Source organism: Lutra lutra, chromosome 8, assembly GCF_902655055.1.
Source record: "Lutra lutra chromosome 8, mLutLut1.2, whole genome shotgun sequence".
Taxonomy (NCBI): Eukaryota; Metazoa; Chordata; class Mammalia; order Carnivora; family Mustelidae; genus Lutra; species Lutra lutra.
This window is the reverse complement of record NC_062285.1, coordinates 360,001-376,338: the sequence shown is the minus strand read 5'-3', so window position 1 is coordinate 376,338 and position 16,338 is coordinate 360,001. Positions and strand designations below refer to the sequence as shown.

Sequence of the window (16,338 nt, the reverse complement as noted above, 5' to 3'; positions counted from 1 at the left end):
ATTGTTAATGAAAACACAGCATGTCAGATTTTGTTGGTTGCACAGAACGTAGGACTCAGCAGTAAATGTTTGTATTAGAAAGAGGAGAGGATAAAATCTCTTTTAACTTCCACTTCAGAAAAATCTAGGAAAAAGCAAAAAACTCAAGCTCAAAGTTGGAGAAGATAAAAATAAATGTGGAAATGAGTTAAATAGAACAAAGACAAAGGGAAAACTCAGTATAGTGAAAAGTTGATTCTTTACAAAAACTTAGTAAGTTTGGTAAACTGCGGGCAGTACTCATCACTAGTCCGAGATGAGAGGGAGACCGAAGATAGCACGTGCTGGCAGGGAATGGGGCGCATTTTGCGGGCGCAGGCATCACTGTTGGGCATGTGGGACGGGCCCGTGACTTCGGGGAACAGTTTGTGAGTTTCCTGTGCTGTTGGACGTGACTTGCCTGGACCCAGCAATTCTCTCCCGTGTTCACCCGGAGAAGTGAAGTTGTTCATCGCCCCCGGGCCGCACACAAATGTGCCCAGCAGATGCGCTCGTGATTACCAAGAACTGCAAACAGCTGCACATCCACCACCCGAGAATGGAGGGGTAGGTTGTGCTCTGCTCGCGCAGCAGCTTGCTCTCCTGCCGTGGGAGGGATCGACCGACCGCTCCTTCAGGGAACAACGCCACTGGACCTCAGAACACTCTTCCGGGCGAGGGAAGTCAGACACAGAGGTCTGCACACCCTACGAGTTCATTTATATGATTTCCTGGATAAGACAAAACTGTAGGTACAACAGTCAGATCAGTGTTGCCAGGTGCTGAGGGCCAGGGGAGGGAACTGACTGCAAAGAGGCAGGAGGGGCCTTTTGGGTGGTAAAGGTTTTCTGTGTCCTGATTGTGACGGTGGTTCCGTGACTACACATTGTCAAAGTCTATCAACCTGTAAACTTACGGATGAATGTTATTGCATGCAGATCACCTAAATACATCTGAGAGATAAGGAGTGATGGAGGGAGGGGAAAATTCACATGTAATAGGGCTAGGGTCTTCTGTTGGCCAGGATGGAGTAGCATGGACCAGATTCATCCTTTTCCCTAAACAAAGAATGGTCAAATACATGAAGCATGACCGTGGATGTCAGGTGACAAAGAAGGAAGAGCCCTGAGAGGAGCAAGGTTGGCCGTGTGATTTCCCTAGGTCACCGCAGCCCGGTGAGCTCTTTGAGTGCAGGACAGGGAGCAGAGTCTGAGGAGACAAAAGGTGGCTGCAGTCCTCAGAGAAGGAGGCTATAGAGGAAAGAGACACAGAGCTCTGGGGATCCCCCAGAGATCCCCTCAAGCGTTGCAGAGCATGCTCATCGAGTCATCTGATGAACACAGTCAGCATCCGTTCATGTCAGAAAACCACTCAGAGCCCCACAGAGAACCAGCCAAAAGGGCTGGAGTGAATATGGCTTGTTCCCAGCAGCCAGGCTGGAAATCTCAGAATTCATGAGGCACTGCTCAGGGCTCATCTCACAGATATTAAAAGCAAGAACTGGGAAGAACAAGATTTTTCCAAGTAATTTAGCATGGAGCAAAGGTCAAGAATATTTACAGGAATATAAAAATATTCAGCACCTGGCAAGTCAAAATGTCTAACATACTGTCAGAAATTACCAGGCGCACACAAGGAGGAGAAATGTCAGTAAGTCAGAACTGAACTAAACTGATACAGATGTTGAATCTATAGACAAGGATACTGAAAGAGTTATTTGAACTGTAATCCAGATAATCAAAACATTAAGAAGAAACATGGAATGTTAAAGAGAGGGGGAAAATACAAATTGAACTTGTAGAAATGAAAACTACAATATTTGTGATGAAAAATACAATGATGGAATTGATGGCAGAAGAAAATATTGGTGAACTTGAAGACATAGCAACAGAAACTTTACAAAATAAAACAAAGAAAAGAATGTTAATGGTAAGACCATCATTGAATTGTGGGGAACTTCAGGTGACTTAATATACAGGTGCTTGTCATCCCCAAAACAGAGGAAGAAGGGGTCGAGGTCCAGAAAATACACATGAAGAGCTCTTTTAAATGTGGTGACGGTATGAACCCGCAGATCTCACAGCTCAGCTACCTCCAACATAACATAAAGGGAACTGCTTAAGTTGCTCAAAGCCAGGGATACAGGGAATATCGTAAAAGCAGCCAGATGAAAAAGAAGTCAAGTTACACACAGAGTAACAAAGATAGGGATCATTTCACACTCCCATCAGAAGTGATGTGAGAAAGAAGACAGTAGAAGACGTCTCTAAGTACTGAAAGAGAATAGTCGTCGACCTAGAATTTTACCCTCAGCAGAAATGTCTTTCAAGATCACGGGCTGTATAGACACTTTTTTAGCCATAAGAACAACAACAACCACAAAATGCTGAGAATTTACTGCCAGCACACCCACACAGGAAGAAATATTAGTGGAAATCCTTTAGGCAGAAGAGAAATGATGCCAGATTCCGTCTGGATCCACACGATGAATGAGTAGAACTGGAAATGGCAGCTGCAGAGACATAGAAGATCTTTAGCACTTTTTAAATCTCTTTACAAGGTTACTGACGGCTCGGACAAAGGTGGTGTTAGCCTGTGGGGTGTGTAATGTATGGCAGCTGCCCAGAGGTCGGGAGGGGAGGGATGGAAGCTGAGTATGCCGTACAGGACGGTGCAGTGCCACTGGCAGGTGGGCTGTGAGCAAGACGTGAGCTGACAACCTGCACGTGACCACAGACCGGTTTTCTTCCAGCAGCTGGTAACCTGCCAGCCAGCAGGGGGGATGGAGGGGACCTATGAGAGGGGAGATGGAGGGGACCTACTAAATACTGAACAGAGGGTCAGACATACATGCAAAGGATCTAAACACCCCAAGGAAGATGTGGAGATCGTGAGACTGGATTTTTAAAAAGCGAAAACCTAACTATGGACCCTATGACAAACTCCTCTTAAACATGAAGACACAAGTAGATTGAGTACGAGGACAGGAAAGTTGTTCCGCACTAATCTTCCCAGGGAGCTGAAGCGGCTACGTGCATATCAAGCCTTATTAATTTCAGAACAAAGAATCCTGCCAGGGGTGAATAAGGTCATGTCAGAAGAAGGTAATTTTATATATGTGAAGGAAATTGAATCCATAATCCAAAACCTTTACAGGAGAGAAAAAGAAAACCTCTAGGCCCAGATGGTGTCACTGGGAAGATACCAACCCTACAAAAACTTGTTCGGAAGATAGAGGAAAAGGGAACATGACCCAACACGTGTTACGAAGTGAGCATAACCTAGATACCAGTATCTGACGAAAATTCCCGGAAACTGAAAATCCAGGCCCATGTGGAAAAAATTCCGAACAAAATAGTAGCATATTGAATGTAGTGACATGTAGAGAGTAGTGCGTCATGTCCAAACATGTCTTAGCTCGGGGATGCAAGGTTGCTTCCCCACTTAAAAACTGTCTAACTCACCATATTGTAACAGTGAAGGAGAAAAACATGACCATATGATGCCAGAAACCCCTCGCCCATGGGAGAACTAGGAGGACAAGGGAGCTTCTTCAGTCTGAAAGAAAAAGTAAAAGCTAGAACCTCATTCTCAGTCGTCCACTTTGAGAGCTTTTTCCCTAAAACCAGGAACATCGGCATTGTACGGAAGTCCTAGCCAAAGTGATAGGGTACAAAAATAAAAAGTACGAATACTAGAAACGGAGAAGTAAAGCTTGTGATTTGCAGACTGCCCAGTAGTGCACATAAAGCTCCTGTAGAACGAAAACCACAGCTGCTGATGTGTAAAGTTAGGAACAGCACAGAAGCAGTTTATACATGGGGCACCTGGCTGGCTCAGTCCGTTAAGCATCTGCCTGTGCTCAAGTTATAATCTCAGAGTCCTGGGATCGAGCCCCTGTGGGGAGTTTGCGTCTCCCTCTGCCTCTGTATTCTGTGTCTGTCTCTGTCAAATGAATAAATAAAATCTCTTTTTAAAGTTTCTACATAAAAAATGGTATTCCTACGCACCCCCGTGTTTACGGCAGCACTATTTACCATAGCCAGAATATGGGAACAGCCCACGTGTCCGACGACAGATGAGTCAAGACGATGAGGTACGTGTACACTCGCGCACACACACACACAATGCGGTGTTGCTCCGCTGTAAAAACAAACGTGAAATCGTGCCATTTGCGACGATGCGGGTGGAGTTAGAGTGTGCTGTGCCAGGTGAGTAAGTCAGAGAAAGACCAGCACCATGTGAGCTCACTGATGTGTGGAATTTAAGAAAAAAAAAAACAAAAAAGAGACAAACCAAAGCAGAGACTCTAGATGTAGAGAACAGACTGGGGGCTACCAGAGGGGAGGTGGGGCGTGTGGGGGGAGAGAATGGGACCGAGAGCGCACTCATCTCGGAGCGCACTGAGGAATGCTCGGAACACTGAACCCTGGGACTCCTGTAAGACCGTGTGTTAACCACACTGGGTTTAGAACAAAAGTAAACCGTCTTCCTCTGGAGTAGTATTGAACATGGAATTGTGTCAATGCCATTTACGGTAATATCCAAAACCTTTACGTACTTGACGATGAAAGGTACACCAGAATCACAAATTAGTGCTGAAAGAAAGGGAATCCTAATAAGTGAATGGGTGTGCCAGAGTCGTGGAGTGGATGAGTCAGCACTTTTTTAAGGATGTGTTTATTTATTTGCGAGAACATGATTCGGGGGAGGGGCAGAGGGAGAAGGAAAAGCTGACGCCCCAGTGAGCAGGGACCCGGCGCGGGGCTCCGTCCCAGGATCCTAAGATCATGACCTGATCCGAAGGCAGACAGACGCCCAGCCGACATTGGTATTTTTAAGGTCACTTTTCCCCCCCAAACTGATCAGTCCCAACCACAGTCTAAGAAGGTTTGTCCCAAGGAAATTGACAAAATGCTTCTCAAGTTGCTGTCGCCCGCACACCACAGAGAAGAATCACCAGTCTTGAGAAAGAACGGTGCATCAGGAACTGGTGCTGGCTTTGGAGCTCCCGTAAGGCCGTGGTAGTCAGGACAGCATGGCCCTGGCATCCGGAGAGACCAACAGAGAAAAGCAGAACAACAAAAACAAAGCAAACCTGGAAAAAAGAGAATGAATCCAGAAGTAGAGCCGTGTCACCAGGTCCACTGAATAGGGAAAGAAGAGGTTTTTTGGCAAATGTTTTGGACTGGCTGAAGGTTTAGATGGTGTCATCTCCTCGGAGAACACACGAAAATCCATTCTAGGTGGATCACGGACCCGGATGTCTATGGCGGTAGTTCTAGAATACGGCTTCCGGGAAGCTGCAAAGACGGACTTGGGATGTGCAAAGATTTCTTTGGGCACACAAAAGCATGTAAGCATAAAAGGAGAACATGATAAAGTGGACTTTATCAAGATTAAAATTAATCTTAATGTGTTTAAGAAAATTAATAGAAAAAATACGGACTGGGAAAATGTATTTGTAAGAGCACGTATGACAAATCCGTCAAAGCCTGGAGTATATGCTCGGCAGAAGGAGACCCACAGAGGACGGAGAGGTGCAGAGAATGCGCTCAGCGTCTTCCAGATGCATCACTCCAGGAGAGTGTGGATGGACAGCTCGCGCAGGCAGCTTGGAGCCCGCAGGATAGCGCAGGACAGGGACGTGCAGGACAGCGCAGGACAGTGCAGGATGGCGCAGGACAGGGACGTGCAGGACGGCGCAGGACAGGGATGTGCAGGACAGCGCAGGACAGGGATGTGCAGGACAGCGCAGGACAGTGCAGGATGGCGCAGGACAGGGACGTGCAGGACAGCGCAGGACAGTGCAGGATGGCGCAGGACAGGGACGTGCAGGATGGCGCAGGACAGGGACGTGCAGGACAGCGCAGGACAGTGCAGGATGGCGCAGGACAGGGACGTGCAGGACAGCGCAGGATGGCGCAGGACAGGGACGTGCAGGACAGCGCAGGACAGTGCAGGATGGCGCAGGACAGGGACGTGCAGGACAGCGCAGGACAGGGATGTGCAGGACAGCGCAGGACAGGGACGTGCAGGACAGCGCAGGACAGTGCAGGATGGCGCAGGACAGGGACGTGCAGGACAGCGCAGGACAGTGCAGGATGGCGCAGGACAGGGACGTGCAGGACAGCGCAGGACAGTGCAGGATGGCGCAGGACAGGGACGTGCAGGACAGTGCAGGATGGCGCAGGACAGGGACGTGCAGGACGGCGCAGGACAGTGCAGGATGGCGCAGGACAGGGACGTGCAGGACAGCGCAGGACAGTGCAGGATGGCGCAGGACAGGGACGTGCAGGACAGCGCAGGACAGTGCAGGATGGCGCAGGACAGGGATGTGTGGCTCCTGCAGGTGCGTCTGCCGTTTGCTCATGAGCTCCCAAAAAATGATTCAAGGCACAACATGTGCTCCATTGAAATCCTGATTTTCATTTTGAAAAAAATTACAGTGATTCCACATGTCAGCCCAGAACGATTTCGACCAGCAGGGCTGACGGTACTAGAGGAGATGGTGTGGAGCAGCCATAACCCCTCATCATTGCTGCTTCGGGGACACATTGATCAGTTTCTCCCGCAGCTCCGTGCGCGTCAGCCCGGGGAGCCAGCATGTCGGGATGCGCACCAAGAGCACAACCTGCTGCGATCACCCCAGACCGGAAAGGACCCAAATGCCCCCCAGCAGCAGGATGGGCAGGTACAGATGACACTTCACACAGCAGCACGCGTCCCAGAGTGTGGAGGGGCAAGCTGCTCCGCAGACGCCGTGCGCGGCGGGCCCCAGAGCCGCTGTGCGCAGCGACGGCCGACCCAAGGGAATACACGCTGTGTTATTTTATGCCGATCTGATAATAGACGAATGTGTGGTGTGAGAGATCACACAGTGGGAGCCTTTGGGGGTTGGAGGTGAAGGAGTCTTTATATGCTCTCGGGGGCGGGGGGTGTTACATGGGTGTATGTGACTGTCCAGACTCCCGTAGTCAAACGTGGAAATCCCGTGTGTTTGGTTGTCTGTAAGTTACACCTCAGTTAAAACGGTGAGACGGTCATGGCTGCTGCACAGGTCGGCTGGGAGCGCCAGGGGAGCCGGCTGCAGTCCTGCAGGTGGGACCCCTGCTCCGAGGCCGTCCGCGATGAGCCCCTGCTGTGCCCAGGGTCTGCTTTGTGCTCCCCAAACCCGCCCCAGGGGACACCGCCTCCCCGGCCCCCGTTTACGGTAACTGCCGCAGCTCCTCCAACACCCAGCGCAGTAGATACATCCAACATCACTGCGCTGGATGCCTGACTTGGTGGCACGCATTTCCACTCAGGAGTTGGTTACGTGAGCCTGCGGGGCGTGGGCTGATACCAGGTCATGCCGACCCCATGGCTGGTTAGCGACACACCGGGGTGAGGTGTTGGGTGCTCTGCGCTGGGGTTAGGATGAAGTCTGTATCTCTTCAGCGGAGATTTAAGTATAACCGATGTGTTCCAAGAAGCGTTCGGTGCCTAACTGACATCGTACTTTTATAGCAGAGAAAGAAGGATTTTTAGTGTGAATGTGTCCATCTGCGACGTAGTTGCTGTCCAGCTGACCTTTACAGTGCAGACCTTTTCCATTAGTGCGACCTGAGATCTCAAACATGCTCTGTCTTCCGTCCTGAGGAAGTTCCAGTTGGAATGAGTGAGTTTTCTTTCCTGCTCGTCCTTTTTTGCAAATATTTGATGACTTTGGGTACCTGGGAGCTCTTCCACGCATGAGAGCTCTCCTTATTTACAGAAACGCCAGCTTACGTTTGTGGCAGAGTCAGTTTTGTGCGAGTGAGGAAATTTTGTTAACACACACTCCCTCGTACGCATCCTGAAAGCTCCACTGTTCATACCTGCGGACTTCTGAAGTCTGGAAACACCTACAAGCTAACCCTTCACTCCTCCGTGTGTCCCTCATCGATGCGACGGGATTTTGCTGCAGATGCCGAGCTGTCCCTTCTGTGTACCTACAAGTTGGGAAATTTATTCTTAGTCATACATATTTTTCTCTGAGAAAACTGACCCTTGAGCCACCACAACAAAATCTGTTAATTAGGGGCCCCTGGGTGTCTCAGTGGGTTGTGCCTCTGCCTTCGGCTCAGGTCATGATCCCGGGTTCTGGGATCGAGCCCCGCATCGGGCTCTCTGCTCAGCGGGGAGCCTGCTTCCTCCTCTCTCTCTGCCTGCCTCTCTGCCTGCTTGTGATGTCTGTCTGTCAAATAAATAAATAAAATCTTAAAAAAAAAATTCTGTGAATTAAATTAATGTAGAGAAAAGATGGGCTCATTTTGTTCCAGTTAATATTTGGAATATTTGGGATTCGCGGAATCGTGAAGGGGATTATTGCAAACCTTGCACTGGGCTTGGGTAGGTCAGGTGAAAGTCGCACGTGCCTCCGGGTGCGGACCTTGTTCTCTGCCTCTCCTTCTTGGTGTCGGGCCACAGCTCCTGGCCCAGAAAGCCACTGCCTTGGTCGCCGCGGTGCCCGCAAGGAAGGCAGGGACGGAGCGACGGAGACCTCAGTCTGGATCTGCAGGCAGTGCTGTTCTCAAAGGCCCCGGGCGGCAGCAGTGTCTCCGTGCGGCGGGGGGTGGGGGGGGGGGTCACTGCCAAGCCCAGGGGACCCGCAGATGACCTGATATTGCAGCTGTCCTCCCGGGACTGACTGCGCCCGGACCCCCTGTGGGGTTGGGTCAGAGATGGCGCCAACGACTGTCCCACATCCAGGGCCCCCGATGGTGCTGCTGGGAGGGTTGGCATCTGCGCCCGCTCACCTGGGGAAACCCACGCGTTCCAAGGCCCTGCATGGCTCCCGGAAGGTTTCCGCCGCGGTCATGTCAGTGATGTTAAGCGGGTGGAGGGGCCCCAAAACCACGGAACAGAACAAAGCAGGAGGAAGCGTCGTGGCGGGGCCGACTCGGACACGCGCTCAGGAGGGGGAGCTCCCTGCTTCGACAGTGGGCCTGGCCCCCGTGCGAGCCTGGGGCGCTGTTCCTTCGTGCCTCCGTCCGACCTGGGCACCTCTTGTCGGTTCTCGCGCTGGAGCCGGGCTGGGCGTTCCGACTTAGCCGGGAGCACATCCGGCTGCCCATCACGATTATCCTTGGAGCCTGGAGCTGCGGCGCACCGGGAGCCACGCGGGGCTTCGGGCGCCGACCCCACACGGTGGAAAAACCACACAGAAGGAATTTCTGACGCCCCAGAAACCCTACCAAGAGCCCACTGTTGACCAGACGCCCTGTGGTGACGGAAATAGCTGAGTCACACCTGTTTTGTGTCACCTGTGTCTATTCTGCATGTACACGGTGACGTGAACGAGACAGACACGGGTGTTACAGGAACACTGGAGGGAAGAGAAAATCTGTCCGTTCCTGCCCTCGCTTCTCGGGACCAGCCCGCGTGTCGGCAGAACCCCTCGTTGAAACGCGCGCGCCGGAGGAGTTGTATTTCAGAGAGGGGACCCTCACCAGTGTGCCGTAAAATTCACGCCACCGCCTCCCTTCAGGAAGGAAAAGGACCCACACGCCTCCTACCACCCAAACACCGGGTGCTACCACCGACCTCGTGTGGTGAACGGGTGACTCGGGGGTGTTGGCCCGAGACTGTCATCCGTCACTCTCCTCTGTTGCTCTGTGGTTTGTCGACATCTAAGTTTTGTTCTGTTTTTAGCCTTTAATGGTACAGTGATTGATTTTAACAATTTCCATATTTGACGTTGGTTTTGATCTTCTTTTTACTTTGTTCCGTGCTTTTTGCGTTCTCCTCCCCCTCCCTCCTCCTCATCCCATTTTAATTGTTGGGTTGTTTGGTCTGCGTGTCTGTGTGCTGCTTGTCTGTGGTTCCGTTGGCCGGTGTTCTCTCCTTTCTTCTCGTCCCGCCCCTGCCGCTGTAGCCCCACAGGCTGTGGAAGCTGGCCGAGCAGGTAGGCGACCCTCCTCTTCATCCACACCAGTGCCCCCTTCCCACCACCGTCTCGTCTGCCTCCAGCACTGGGGCACACTAGAAGTCAAGTGCGGAGCTTGGCTTGGGGCGCGGGCCACGGACGGACTGGTGCCTGGCGCGACGTGCGCTCTCAGACCTCCTCGAACGTCGCACGCTCGCGACACACGCTCCCATTACGCACAGTCGCTGGTCTCTGCCAGTCTGGGGTCCTGTCCGTTTGACTTCACGTCCCACGTTTGCTGACCTGTTTTCCGATTTGTTTACTTTTTAACTGGCCGCCTGTGGTTCCATGCTTTCCGTTACTCAGAACCTCGGACCAGTGCTGCCCTCGGTGCTGGTCGGTCACACGGCTCCGTGAGTAGCCGTCACTGGGAGAGAACGTTCTCAGCGTAACATGGGGCGTGAGCTTGCACACGGAGGCTGACGGGGCTCTGTGCTCGCAGCTGGAGACCGGCGGCCGGCCGGGAAGCCGTGTTTAGTGTTTCATGAAACAAGATTAAGATCCTCTCCTGGAGAATTTTTGCACAGTTCTTCAAGTAAATTCTGAGGGCTCTCTCAGTTTTTGGAAATTTGTTTTGGGCTCCATCTTCTTCTAGGTAAGGTATCACCTGGCCTTCCGAGAAACGGCTACAATTGTTGGTTTAAAGCGTAGTTGCACTGCACGGAGGTGGCGGGAAGTCACTGGTCAGACGTCAGCCCGGCAGGTTTTGAAGGGATTTGTGCTACCAAGACCAGACCTCTGCACCCCATGTTCAGTAGCTCAGTCGCGGCGCGCTCCCGGGGGACTGCGCTGCTGATCCACACACCACCTCCCCGACCCGTGTCCCAGACAAAAATAACCTCCCTCGGCTGGAGGAATGCCAAGGCAGAGGCAGAGCTAAACAGAACAAGATAATTATCTCTTACCTCTTCCTTCTCGAGCTGTCAGTCCAAGTCCCACGTTCTGTCCCACGTTCTGCTTCAGTGTCTTGACCTCTAGAAACACACCTTTTGGGATGCGTGTAGTAGGAGCTTCTCAGGAACGGAGCTCCCTGCCCTCGACGCCTGCTAGCGGGACGTCTCAGCAGCTTCAGCCTTTTTTTATTCGGCAACACGCACAGCACCTCTTTCCTTCCAGCCTTTGTAGATAGGATGGACAGTCGAGCCGCGTGGAAGTCCAGCATAGTCCTACTAAGACGCTCCTTTCAGAACGGAGGTTACCAGACTAGAAACTGACGGGTATCTTGGAGAGAAGTGTGGGTCTAGTGCTTTTTAGTTTTTGTTCGGTTTGCGATTTTACCAAAGAAATTCTCGCTAACTGGTAGGAAGCACAGACCCAGGGGGCTCCCACACAAACGTGAGTTAACCGCGCTGTGTCCTTGCTTGCAGGGGACCTCGGGACCTGACCCAACCACCGTCTATGTTGATATGCGAGCTCTGAGACACGACAGGTACGGTGCGCTTGGGGTTTCTTTCTTGGCTGCCCAGCGTGCAGGGGCCGTCTAGCAAGGGAAGGAGCGCAGCGTCTGTCCGCTGTGCGCACATTGCCGGTGGATCAAGCCGGAGAGCCGCGCCACTTGGCTCGAACCGTGCCCCCCCCCACCTCCGTGTGGTTCCCACTGGGGCCGTCCGCTGTGCGCTAAGACTGCCGCAGACCGGGCAGGGTGACCGTAGCTGCGTCTCTAACGGTCTGTCCAGAAGCCTGGGCACCGTGTGGCACCTTTTAAAGCTGCCAGCACTCTGCCCACGTTTCTTTTCTTTTCTTTTTTTTTTTGAAGATTTTATTTATTCATTTGACAGACAGCTAGAGAGGGAACTCGAGCAGGGGGCGTGGGAGAGGGAGCGAGGGGAGCCCAACGCAGTCTGCCCGCATTTCTTTACGGGAATTGAAATTTTGTATGAAGGTGTTTCCATAAAAAATTAAAACACGGGTGAAGTCACCTTCTGTGCAGCTCCCCAAGCAGCCTTGAGCAAAAACGAAAGGGGAGCGTTTCAGCATTTGTCCGTTTTCCTCAAACGGGGGAGGAGACAGAGGTACAAGCAAGATGAGAGCCTTGCCAGGAATTTCCGCCCCAGCCAGGAGGACGTCCCTGCATGCCCGAGGCTCCCCACTGAGTGACTGTGGTGATGCCGGCTCAGGGTTGTTCCTGGGCTGGGACCCAGGAGCATGGATCTGCGTACAGCGGTCTCCTATAAAGGACTAGCAGGCGCCTGATGAAGGCCCTGAGACGGCCAGACACTGCGTGTCTCGTCCTCTGCTCACCCGCCGACGTGGGTCGTCACGCTGTTGAGTGAAGGGACGAGGGAATCAGCGATCACCCTTAGTGGACAGGGGGCCTTGCCCAGCGGAGCGAGTGGCCCGGCATTCCCCGGATGACCCGCGTCCGTGTGTGGGGGAGTGGGGTTGTGGAGGCTGAGGAACAGTCCAGGCGGCCGTGCACACACCCTCCAGGCCCCGCAATCACACCAGGCATCCCCAGCGGGGCTCTTGGGCCCCGTGGACGTCAGGCCGTGTCTGTTGAGCACAGTCTGGGGAGTGCTATGCCGGCGTCCCAGGGACGGACTGAAGCTGTGCTATGGGAGGGGGGACAGCCGCACACGGATGGTCCAAATGCAGTACGCGGAGACGAGAGGGCTACCTGCGTTCCCCTAACGCGTCCCGCGTGAGGCCTGCCTGGTCCCCGTGGGCCTCGTTTTAGATGCTGCTGTGCAGGGGGAGTCAGGGTTCGAGCCCCGAGCTAGACGCCCCTCCGAGAGGCCGAGGGCAGACACGGACAGCACGGCGCCCCGGGCCCACTCCCGGCCGCGCCCCCACTCGGATAATCTTCCGACACAACATTTGGCTTCAAAGAGTTGAGGTAACTTGTTCAGCGTCATTGGCATTTCCAGACGGGACTTCTAGGCTCTACCCTCTGCAGAAGGTACTTAGAAACGGTGCAATATTAGACCTTTTATGATTCCGAAGCTGAGCAGTTGCTCCCCCAGTCCCTGCTGAGGTAGCATTTGTGCGGTCGTCTGTGGCCCGGCCCCACACGCGGGACAGGCAGGCTCCGTGAGGGCACACGGAAGAACACGGGTCCTTTGACACGGGAGGAGCAGCGGACGACCGTCCGAGCCCCGTGTGTCACGTGTCCTGGAGCGTTGGGGATGGTCGGACGGAGGGGACGGAGGGCTCGAACGGAAAGCAGAGGCACCTCTGTCTCCGGTCTCTGAGACTGACCCTGCGGATATCCCGGGGGGCAGTTCTTCCCGCTGAGAGGGTGCAGCGTGGCACAGAGTGGCGCGGCAGAGCTGTGCATGCTGGCGGGAGCCAGGGCCTGAGATGCAGTACGTGCTCATGGCGACCGACCGGTTCTCCCGTTGTCAAGGTCCGTAAACCTCTTAAATGACGCCCTTGTCCTGAGCTGTGTGCTCTCTGCTGAGGTCATTGGGGACAGAAGTAGAAGCGCTTGGGGAGCTGGGAGTTGCTGTCGGTCATGCATCATCAGCGGCTGCTGGTTGTTACGGTTACTGGCCATGTCGACGAGTGTCAGAGGGCCCTGCGGGCAGGCAGGGCAGGCAGACACCCACGTCCGCCCTGGCCGGGCCTCTCCTAAGAAAGCCTCCTCCACGGGGCCTGCACTGCCCACCCGCAATCCAGTCCAGCTGATTCACATTCTCGCATCTCCTGCAGGCGGAGGACGGAGGAGGCCGGGAGCTGAGGGAGGTGGTCCTCTGCCCCTCCTTCAGTGTGGTCTGTCCCCAGAGCGTCAGTGGCCAGAAGCCCAAGCTCTCATGTCCTCTGTGTTATCCACTGCCGTCACCCCCTGTGATAGACCTTCCCGGCTAGGTCAGGCTGACGCGCTGGCCGACACGCTGCTCACGAAAACCTCCCCGGCTCTTCCCCTCACCCGTGAGGCCCCTGCCCCTGGAGGCCGGAGCTCCCACCCCCTCCCCAAGCTGGGAGTCGTACCCCAGGGGCCTCTCCACTGTCCACAGCACCCCGAGTCTGTGAAATCCTCCTGCTTTCAAGCCCAGTTCCATTCAGTTCCATTCCACCATCTACCCTGTGCGTTTCCCAGAGAGAAGACCACTGACTTCACCACTGACCTTCGTCAGCACAACCCAGAAGTGTCTTAGCAACAGCTACTGGGACAGAGAGGCTGTGGGTCCAGCCGATCAGAGTTCAGATCTGGGCAGGCTCTGTGACCTCAGTCTCCCTGTGCCCAGAACGGGCACGATACAGCCGCCCTCAAGGGCCCTGGAGGCGTTGTGAGGGCAGCGGGGTTGAAGCTGTGCCCCCCCACGGCACCAGCGTGACCGGGGCAGGAGGGAGCTCGCCAGGCTCCAGGTCCCCGTGGGGGTGCAGGTGAAACGGGAGCCTTTGCAAATATTGACTCTCTATCTTGTCACTGTTTGTGGGGAAAAAAACGAAGCTGTTGTGCTGAGGTCGGACACACTGAGATTCAGCGAAGGGAGTGGTCACTCTTCCGGCTGCTCTGGTACATTCACTAGGACGCCAGGGCACCTGCTTAATTATGAGCTAATCACCCGGAGAGGGCTACCTCGTCCGTGTGTGCGTCCAGCTTCCCTAGAGAGATTGTGCGTGCTCACGTGCACACATGGGACAGACGGGTGACGGGGGAGAGCCTCGTTGTGGAAGCCTGTGACCAAATAGTTCCCCAAATTGACTTGGTTTCTATGTGACTTTCTGCCTCTTGTCTCCTGTGACCCAGTGTTGGGATTTGGTCCTCTGTTTACGGCAGGTCACTGTGGAGAACATGTCGGCCTCACAGAGCAAGGGACTAACTCCCCTGCTGCTGGAGTGGACGTAGCCTCACTGTGCACAAGGGGGAGATGGGGAAATGCTTTGGGGGCTGCTTGAAAGTGACCGTGACTTTAAAAATACTCTTTCTAATACGTTCATTTAAGATGAATTCACGGTCACTCTGTCTCTTCCAATTGGATCTTTCCTTGAGCACTTGGAGTTTGTAGACTTGAGATGGGAAAGAAAAAAATTTCTAGCTTTTAAGGAAATAGTTTTAGGAGTTAAATCTTATGGACACAATGTTAGTGTAAAGCTTTCCCCAGCTTCCTCACTCCTCCTAACCTGAGGTGCTGAGTCTCCGGAAAGCAGGGATAGTCCATTAAGTCCTGGTCAGCGGTTAACCAAGGACGGAGACCCCGAGGGAAGTGAGCACAGTGTTCAAGTGTGTTGTGAGACTCACGATTTTGTGCAGGGCAGGAGGGGGCCCAGACGAACACAGAACAGCAGAAGAGGGACCCCGCTCTCTGCCGGCTTTCGGTGTGTGCGTGACCGGCATGAGGGTCTTAGCAGAAGCTGACAGGGAGCTCGCACTTATTACTGGATTGCTGATTTCCGGTCACAGGCTCCTCGACGGCCACTGGGAGGCATGGGATGGGGGGCGCCTCCGTTGCCCAGGCCCCACGTGGACGGAGCTGACCCCAGGAGTTCTGGCTGCCGTGAGCACCGTCGTCTCCCTGGCGTTCGATGAAACACCGGCCGCACACTCCTGGGTTCTGCTCCGCTGAGCCCGAGCACCTCCTGTCTGACCCGAGAGACCTGAAAGCACAGCAATGATTCACTCGTGTAACACATCTAAACGATGTATCGCTTCTGTAGATGCGTCCCTGGTATACATGCTTACAGACCCGCTTCCTTGTATACATGCTTACAGACCCGCTTCCTTGTATACATGCTTACAGACCCGCTTCCTTGTATACATGCTTACAGACCCGCTTCCTTGTATACATGCTTACAGACCTGCTTTTCCGTCTGCTGGCCTGGCTGCTCGTCGCTTGGCCAGCTGAACGGCGGCTGCCTCATCGGAGAGGACTAGATCCGGGCTGGAGCGCTGTGGGTTGCTTTTTTTTTTTTTTTTTTAAGATTTTATTTATTTGACAGAAAGAGATCACAAGTAGGCAGAGGCAGAGAGAGAGAGAAGAGGAAGCAGGCTCCCTGGCGAGCAGAGAGCCTGACGTGGGACTCGATCCCAGGACCCTAAGATCATGACCTGAGCTGAAGGCAGAGGCTTAACCCACTGAGCCACCCAGGCGCCCCGAGCGCTGTGGGTTTTGTGCATTCCTTAAATAGTTCTTCGGGAGTGTACTCGAAAATCTGATTACTTTATCGATAGAGAAAACGGAATAAAAAGGGAGAGTTCATATTTTGCAACGTGTTAATTTGGGGCTGAATTTCCAGCCCCTTCTTCCCTGTCAGAATCTTCCCCGGGTTGGTAGCTTCATATACAGACATGAGTCCCCTTTCTCTGCTTCTCCCCCTTTAGAATGCAGCCCAGCGTAACCAGCCTGTCGAAGTTTCCCGAGCTGGCTGTGCCGGTGGGGAGCCCCAGAGCCGTGTCTGAGAGGTCCTGGCCGGGTGCGGGAGGCAGG

General features: G+C 53.6%; 1 protein-coding gene across 5 annotated transcripts in view; it reads left to right on the top strand.

Annotated features, from left to right (window-relative positions):
• Positions 1-16,338, top strand: part of DIP2C (disco interacting protein 2 homolog C) — a 369,149-nt gene that overhangs the window by 332,475 nt on the left and 20,336 nt on the right. For all 5 annotated transcript variants that reach the window (XM_047740625.1, XM_047740622.1, XM_047740620.1 and 2 more), the window contains one exon: positions 11,335-11,396. In XM_047740625.1, coding sequence (XP_047596581.1) covers positions 11,335-11,396 — 62 coding nt within the window. The remainder of the gene's footprint in view (positions 1-11,334; positions 11,397-16,338) is intronic.